The 9344-nt window shown below is 32.8% G+C and overlaps 1 protein-coding gene across 1 annotated transcript in view; it reads right to left on the reverse strand.

Annotated features, from left to right (window-relative positions):
• Positions 1-9204, reverse strand: part of LOC143067991 (isoleucine--tRNA ligase, mitochondrial-like) — a 34007-nt gene extending 24803 nt beyond the window's left edge. Inside the window, exons 1-7 of the mRNA XM_076241707.1 lie at positions 8928-9204; positions 5383-5505; positions 4426-4573; positions 3850-4001; positions 3099-3148; positions 2453-2565; positions 1963-2053 (exon numbers count right to left, since the gene is read on the reverse strand). Of these exons, the coding sequence (XP_076097822.1) occupies positions 1963-2053; positions 2453-2565; positions 3099-3148; positions 3850-4001; positions 4426-4573; positions 5383-5505; positions 8928-9110 (860 nt within the window). The 5' untranslated portion in view covers positions 9111-9204. The remainder of the gene's footprint in view (positions 1-1962; positions 2054-2452; positions 2566-3098; positions 3149-3849; positions 4002-4425; positions 4574-5382; positions 5506-8927) is intronic.
• Between the last annotated feature and the right edge of the window lie 140 nt (positions 9205-9344).

The raw sequence follows: 9344 nt of genomic DNA on the forward strand, positions 1-9344 counted from the left end.
CGAAAAATGGTTAAAAATTGACTATAAAGGGCAATAACTCCTAAACGGGTCAACTGACCATTTTGGTCATGTTGACTTATTTGTAGATCTTACTTTGCTGAACATTATTGCTGTTCACAGTTTATCTCTATCTATAATAATATTCAAGATAATAACCAAAAACAGCAAAATTTCCTCAAAATTACCAATTCAGGGGCAGCAACCCAACAACCGATTGACCGATTCATCTGAAAATTTCAGGGCAGATAGATCTTGACCTGATTAACAATTTTACCCCATGTCAGATTTGCTCTAAATGCTTTGGTTTTTGAGTTATAAGCCAAAAACTGCATTTTACCCCTATGTTCTATTTTTAGCCATGGCGGCCATCTTGGTTAGTTGGCCGGGTCACCGGACACATTTTTTAAACTAGATACCCCAATAATGATAGTGGCCAAGTTTGGTTTGATTTGGCCCAGTAGTTTCAGAGGAGAAGATTTTTGTAAAAGTTAACAACGACGACGGACGACGGACGACGGACGACGGACGACGGACGACGACGGACGCCGGACGCAAAGTGATGGGAAAAGCTCACTTGGCCCTTCGGGCCAGGTGAGCTAAAAAAAAGAACAGCTAGAACATGTAGAAAGGTTGACAATATTAAAATCAATTGTTGTTTATTGTAATTTCGTTTCCTTAGTTTAGGATTCAATTTGGACCAATAGAAGAGATCTGCATCTTCTAAATCTAAACATTCGATTATAGTTGATAGCTTATTATCTAAAATTCTACTGAATTCTGTCATTTAACAACAACTACAATATTTTTTTGAAATCGTAATAGTGTATGACTGAACTGCAGGCTAGGGCCATTTCCATTTTTTGTGACAGTAAAATTTTTCAATTTTTTTCTTACGAAAGTTAGGACTGGAAATCTATTCAGTTTTAAATTTTCATTGATAAAGTTCCCAGTTACAACTCTCATCACAGGGATACAGGTACTAATAAAAACATTATGATTGATGTAAACTGTGTGAAGCTTGTTTCCAAATCCTACATTTTGAAATATTTGTAAATTTCATGAATAAATAAGTTTAAACTACAAAATGCAACATTTGTAATTTAATTTTTTTTTGTTACCATTACTATGATTATGTTGGTACACAAAATTTAGTTTTAATGGAGGACTACTAATCATATACTAAATGTCACATTTTAAGTGTTTATTTTAGTGGATAATTACTCATCAATTGATGTGCTCCTGAATTGGAGGAAGATTCTCAAAACAGAGTTTTACAGAAAAAAATGAAAAAAAACGTTTCTCTCCCCAATCTCATGTATCCCCACAGACTTTGTTTACTTTGAAAGTTGTTGACCTACAAATTAAAAGTATTGCATGTTGATGTTTGAATCATCTACAGCAAACATAATTATGTTTAAATTTAACAAATACCATTTTTTAAATAGTGCACGCTCTTTGAGAATGATTTAAATAACCAGTGAGGGATATCCATGCTTCTGCGTAGTGTGGCATTCCAACAATGACGTCACTATAAAATATAATGTAGGTTGGATATATTTAGAATATCTCGTCATTATGATTTTTCCGGATTGTAAAGGAAATGTAAATAGTGTAAAGGAGAGCTAAAGATACAATAATTTTCGCGAGAAACAGAAAGGAAATGTGTAAAAAAGTGTTTAAAGTCAATCTATTCATTTGTGTGTCTCCTTCTCACCAATCTCAGTAAGATTTGTTGGGGGGTTTTCCACACTATAAAAACAAAATGAATGATGTGAGGGAATGCCACTCTGGTCAACCCCATAGGGGATTGACGGCTTGAAGCCGTCTTTCCCCAAAAACAACAACTAAGAAAAATTATTAACCATCAGTTATGGTTTTAAGTGAAATAAAAATAAGCATATGAATCTGAGTTTAAAATTTTATGATAATGTTTCTGCACTCTGAAGATATAAAATTCTGTACCTGAGTTCTGGTCCAATACATATGGCTTTATTTCCTGGAAGAGTCCATGGTGTAGTTGTCCATATTACAGCATAAACATCTCTTCCAGCCCCTAATGTGAGAATAAAAAAGTGTTTTTATAAAATGTTTGTTAAAAAATTCCAATCATTTCATTGTAAAAATCAATGCAAATTTTGTATAGTTTTGCTGCAATTAGTTTTGTTCAAAGATTTTTTTTCTTCAGTTTACTGTACTTTTCAACAAATTGGTTATAAAGACTAATTTCTGAATTGCTAATTATATAAGATACGGATTTACCAAGTCATTAGATGTTAGAAATTTTCTAGGATGAATACATAATAAGAAAATCAAATTGAAAATGTGAGATCCATGTCAGAAGGTTGAGGACTTATATTTTATTGTTTATCATGCAAAAAAGATCTCGTTCATTCACCTGTGTTTAGTCTAAAAAATTATTGAACAGTACTGAAATAGAAAATCAGTTACTTACAGCCAATGACATTTTCCAGTTGTTCTGATGATTTGGTGACTGGAAAGCTTACATATACAGATTTACTCTTATGATCTGGATTGTATTCCAATTCTGATTCTGCTAAGGCTGTCCTGTCATAAATATAAAACATAATCATGATTTATTATACAATTGGACATTCCATACAACAACCAGTGATGCAGTAGAGGTCAACACATTCCTGTCAATTGTCAGAGCGACTGAGGACTTCATTATGAGTTTAGTCTGTAATGTAAAAAAGTTCTAATTGCTAATGGCACATGTATTAAGTAACTAAATGTAACTGCATCACTTAGGAGATAATTGTAAAGTCTGTTATGCTCCGCCAACATCGAATTACCTATTGATGCCTTAACAATCTAATTAAAATTAAATCCTTTAATTGCTCCCGTTCTGATATGTCGCGCACCTTGATGCAATTAAAGAATTTAATTTTAATTAGATTGATGCCTTTAGAGCTTAAAATACAATATTGAAGTCTCCATTCTAATGAAAATGACAAAAACAACATAAAATCATACATTTAAAATCTGTGCTTGTTTCATTGTGAATTGTTGCCATGAAAATTGGTGAGGTAATTATCCAATGAAAATGAACGATACAAAGAATGATTAATTAGTCTTACCCTGAAGATGGCGACCAGTAAACAGGCATGAAGTCTTGATAAATCAGACCCTGAAAATATTATCACAGAATATACATTGTATTTCCTACATATTACTATTGCTTAATAAAAGTATTATTTGGATAAATTCAAACTAGAGAAAACATCTTGCAATGTATACTTGATATGTGGAATAGATTAATAGCATCTGCAAACTTTCCAACTTTTCTTGTATGGTTGGTATAACTTTGAAGCATGAACCAATGAAAATGACCTTTTCAATTTCTTTATATTTTGCATTCAATTAGAGTATTAGTCTTTTATCTATTAAGATCACTTTAATATTAGCTCCGTGTGTCACATCCATTGTGTTACTCCAACATCATTATGTCACATCCATTGTGTTACTCCAACATCATTATGTCACATCCATTGTGTTACTCCAACATCATTATGTCACATCCATTGTGTTACTCCAACATCATTATGTCACATCCATTGTGTTACTCCAACATCATTATGTCACATCCATTGTGTTACTCCAACATCATTATGTCACATCCATTGTGTTACTCCAACATCATTATGTCACATCCATTGTGTTACTCCAACATCATTATATAATATAATGATGTTGGAGTAACACGATGGATGTGACACACGGAGCATGCTCTGCTAACCCTTTCAGAGCACCTGTCAATAACTGACAAGATAACAACATTTTTATTTGTAGTATAAATGTTTATCAAGACAGCAAACAAACATAACTGACCTTTTCATACATCTGGTAAAACACTTCCATCTGTTTTGCTTCATACTGAGGATCAAATGTATAATAACATTGTTTATCCCAGTCAGCCATTACTCCCCATCTCTTGAATGCTTCCATCTGGACAGTGATGGCTTCACGGGCAAACTTTTTAGCTGTAAAAGATATCAACTGTGATATTAACAGATCAGAACTAAAAGATCTTTCCACAACATACAATGTAAAAATAACAATAACTTCAACTAAAAACAACTGTAAAAAATTATGTAAATAAAGCATTAGACATGACCATTCAATCATGTCGAAAAAATAGCTTTACATTTCTGTTTTTTATTTCATTTTGGGACTGCTTTTACCTTAATCTCTTATTTGGAGAGAAGTGAGTTTGGCTTTAGATGACACAGCTTTCATTCTTTGGGATTGTTTTTACCTTTATCTCTTATTTGTAAAGGAGTGAGTTTGGCTTTAGATGACACAGCTTTCATTCTTTGGGATTGTTTTTACCTTTATCTCTTATTTGTAGTGGAGTGAGTTTAGCTTTAGATGACACAGCTTTCATTTCTATAGGATTGTTTTTACCTTTATCTCTTATTTGCAGAGGAGTGAGTTTAGCTTTAGATGACACAGCTTTCATTTCTATAGGTAGACCATGGCAGTCCCAGCCAGGTTTGTAGTGAATCCTGTATCCTCTCATCAGTCTGTACCGATTTGTTATATCCTTTAATATCTGAAATTATCATTTATCATATTAAATGCTCAAAAAAACTTATTCTAGTAGTATTTTTTTTAGATTTTAAAACTTCTTATATAACAAATAAATACTTTTATACATTATTTCAATGTAAAGTAACTTGTCAGACTGTTAATTTTCTCCATTGAATTGCTTTATTTTTGTCATGTCAGGGCCTTAAGTAGCTTGCTATGTGGTATGAGTTTTGCTCATTGGTGAAGGCTGTACAGTGACCTATACTAGGGGTAGTTGCTAAGATTTGGTAATTGGTGGAGAGTTGTCTCATTGGCAACCATGACTATGCCACATCTTTTTTTTATATGCAATTCTTCATTTCTGTAATTTGTTTCCTTTCTAGCCCATTCCATTTATCGATGTAATTTTTCGAGTCAAAATCTGTGACTATAGTACATACACTAAGCATAATAAAAACAAGTTAAACTATTACAGGAAAAAAATGCTACACAATTACCTATTTTTGGTTGGCAATGATTTAATAGAAAACTATGGAAAACAAAAATGTTCTTATTGTTTTAACCTGTAATCTATTTCTTGCATTAATTTGATTCGTTTATACAGCATCATGAACGATAAGACAACATTTCCATTGGCTATTTGTTAGGTCATTGATGACTTTCCAAGGTTAAGACCATTTAAATTTCATTCATAACAACTTGTGAGAATTGGAAATGGCTTAATATCGATTAGAGTTATGATATCTTATTTCATTATAACAATAAGCAAGCCTTCTTCTCATTCCTTATGAAACCTTTAATTAAAAAATTTAGGAAAACAGTCCAGCTTACCTTATTTATAGCATGTCCAACATGAGGCTTTCCATTAGCATAAGGAGGACCATCATGCAAAATAAATTCTTTGTCTCCAGGCTGATTTTGTTGCCATTCATATAATTTATCAAAACCAGAAGACTAAAAATATAAAACAGAAGCCTTTAGAAAGCAATTTAAAAGTCTATTCAATATGCTGTTTCAAAATCTAAAGCATTCTGGTTAATATTTTCAAAGCTTATACCAAATCTTTGCAACTAGCTACCAACATCTTAACAAATGGAAATCAACCAATGACATGAAATTGTTTTCATTTTGAGGTACAAACAATGAAATTACCTGTTGTTCTTTAGATTTTAAAACAGGGAACTGCAATTCATAAGTGCTTGTTCTTTAGAATTTACAATGTATATCAAAACCTGTTATGAACCTGGTATATTTTTTCTGTTTCATGCCACATGAAACGAAAAATAAAGGAACAGAATTGTTTTAAAATAAATTGGAAATAAATTGGTCATTTAAGGCATTGTTCTAATAATAAATAAATCATGTGCAAAATGACAATGTGACAAACCAACAGGCCAAGGTCCTAATCTTTTAGTCACATTTCAATTAGAAATTTTGTCTTTGAACTTCATAGTGTAGCACTTTCACATTTCTCAATACCTGTTAAATTTTGTACAAATTCAATATAGAAAAACCATATCAAGAAACAAGAAGTAATTGTAACAGGATGCTGTTACGAAGTCTCCCAAACAAAGCTCCCATAACTCGCAATTCATATGGTCCCATGTTCATTTGATTTGATTTTTTGTCCCATACAAGAATATATATGGCTTACTGGTGGGGATCTCCACCATTTACAAGTATTCAAACAGGAGGGGGTGGTGGTGACCCCCAGGGACTTTACCTACATTTCATTTGATTTGTTTTATTGTCCCATACAAGAATATATATGGTTTAGGGGTGGGGATGTTGACCATTAACAAGTTTTCAAACAAGAGTGGGGTGGGGTGACCCCCTAGGGACTTCCCTTTTATTTCATTTTATTTGTTTTATTGTCCCCTACAAGAATATATATGGTTTAGGGGTTGGGGATGTTGACCGTTTACAAGTTTTCAAACAAGAGGGGGTGGGATGACCCCCTCAGGACTTCCCTTTTATCTCATTTTATTTGTTTTATTGTCCCCTACAAGAATATATATGGTTTAGGGGTGGGGATCTGGACCATTTACAAGATCATAGTACATTCTCAAATTGAACAGGGTGGGGGTGACCCCCAGGAACTTCCATTTAATTTCATTTGATTAGTTTTATTGTCCCTTACAAGAATATATATAGTTTAGGGGTGGGGATGTTGACCGTTTACAAAGTTTTCAAACAAGAGGGGGTGGGGTGACCCCCTAGGGACTTTCCTTTTATTTCATTTCATTTGTTTTATTGTCCCCTACAAGAATATATATGGTTTAGGGGTGGGGATCTGGACCGTTTACAAGATAATAGCACATTCTAAAATTGAACGGGGTGGGGATGACCCCCGGGGACTTCCATTTAATTTCATTTGATTTGTTTTATTGTCCCATACAAGAATATATATGGTTTAGGGGTGGGGATCTGGACCGTTTACAAAATAATAGTACATTCTCAAATTGAACGGGGTGGGGGTGACCCCCCAGGGACTCCCCCTATATTTCATGTGATTTGTTTTATTGTCCTTTAATCATTTCTGAAGACTGCATGTATCTATCACTTACAGTTTTCAAGTTATATTCATTTGAAAATTTTAGAAAATAAAATCCCATAGGGTTCTATAGTAAACCCCTCCCTTCTTTCTGCCCCCCAAAATACCCCTTAATAGACCCCAATGCACAAATGAACGATTGATGGCTCACCTAGACATATAAGTCTAACATTTTATGAAACCCTAAGTAAATCTGACAAGTAGTTTTGGAGAAATGCTGTGGACAAGTTCAAGTTTAAAGTGGCGGAAGAAGAAGAGGAAGAAGAGGAAGAACATGAAGAAGAAGAATAATAAAAATAATAAGAACTGAGCAAAAACAATAAGTCTCCAAACTTTGTTTGGGAGACTTAATAAAATAAAATAAATTGCCTACCTACCTACCCATACCCTGACAACCTCAGTCGGGGGAGGGGAAACAAAGATATTTTTATTGTTGGCCTTATAACTATGATTTGACTAAGATGCAGAAGAGAATATGAATTTGATAAATTTTACTAGTTTCCTTCTCTTTTACATTATTTTTCTCAATTTTCTAAATCATTATTTAAACGATCAGATCATTGTAAAGGTACTAGTCAGTTAAAGAAGTTAAGTGAACTGAATGTAATAGTTAGCATTAGCTTCACTTATGGTTTTACATTTCAAAGGTGCTAGTAAAGCTTTTCTGAGAAACAATTTCCTGCAAAAAAAACCACCAAAGTTATGTAAGAAATATCAAGCTTTTTAAATGCAAAATATATGTTTTCCCCAAGTTGAATTAAATTAAAATTTAAAATTCTTTTCATCAGTTTATACATTGAACAGTACTTGATGTCGCAATGCATTATGTTGTTTCTGTCCATTATACTTTTTCCTAAATGTTCTATCATTGCTTTGAATAAAAAAATAAAAGGGAAGTAATTTATTCTGTATGTGTGATATACCTTTTTTAATACAGATAAATATGATGCACAGCACATAAAATGTCACAGTTGAGTTTAATTGGCATTTCGAGGTCTTTCATATCTGAATTTTCGGTATGGGTTAACGTTTTGCTCATTGTTGAAGGCCCTACCTTGTCTCGAAGTTGCCTTATTTACAATCATATCACATCTTTTTATTTGTATGAGCTTGTGATTAGCTGAAGACTCTTTAAAAACATTTTTGTTCTTGTTTTGAAACATAACCAATTGCAACTTTAAAGTTGAAATTGGGTACTACAAATGTAATTATCACATCAACCTTAGAAAATTAAATGGTAAGCATGGTAAGTGTTATCATGGTCATCTGCAATCAACTACATGTGTACTTATTAACCATTACTAATAATTTTATTAAAGTTATAAAAGGTAAATGAATGAAAGTCGTATACCTAAAAGATAATGTATACAACAATATCACATTTAATCTAAAATAAAAATATGACTGAAAGTACCGCATGGCCGAGATGGTACATAGCCAATACAACCAAGACTGTATAACATGTATAAACCAAGGCTAAACTGGCTCCATGGCCAAAACTTCTTTCTTCCCTGAAGAAATTGAATACACCTTATTGCTTTTCCTACAAATGTAGATGACCAGAGAATCTGTCCTGCTTGAACTATTGACGTCATACAACAATAACTTTTCCATTGTGGTGTTAGATATTTTGTATCATTATGGTGTCAAAATATTGTGAGAACCTGTGGTATGTCCAGTTATGGCACAAGGTGACGTGTATGGAGTCTTACAAATACAATGTACTTGAAATACTGAAAATATTTCTATATGAAACTATTCATGTAATTTTTCTTGTGGGACATACAGTTATATGCTATCTTCTATGCTTGTAGAGTATTACCTTCTGTATTTTGACTTCTCGTCTATTTGCCTCACCGTCACGGAGACTGAGAGGGAAATCTGTGTTTGGTAGGTTTAAAGTGTAACTGTATTTTTTGCTTGATTCTTGTTTTTTAGATTTTGCTCTGACCCATATAAACTGTCTTCTTGTGGGTTTTAATTTGGAAAATACATTTGCAATCATTTTTCTCAGTTAATGTGTTATTAAATTCATTTTTGTGTTATTTTAGCAGACGAACTCAAGAAAGTCTTGGGTTTGATTTCAATGGGCGCATCCATCTTGTTATTCTGCACTGAAGTTATTCGGAACATTTGTTTCGTTTTAAAATATATATCTATAATGATAAGAATTAGCTTAGATAAAAGAAAAATACTCTTCACCCAAATTGGTCATATATTTTTTAATCTAAAATTGTTG

This window comes from Mytilus galloprovincialis, chromosome 3 (assembly GCF_965363235.1).
Source record: "Mytilus galloprovincialis chromosome 3, xbMytGall1.hap1.1, whole genome shotgun sequence".
Classification (NCBI taxonomy): Eukaryota; Metazoa; Mollusca; class Bivalvia; order Mytilida; family Mytilidae; genus Mytilus; species Mytilus galloprovincialis.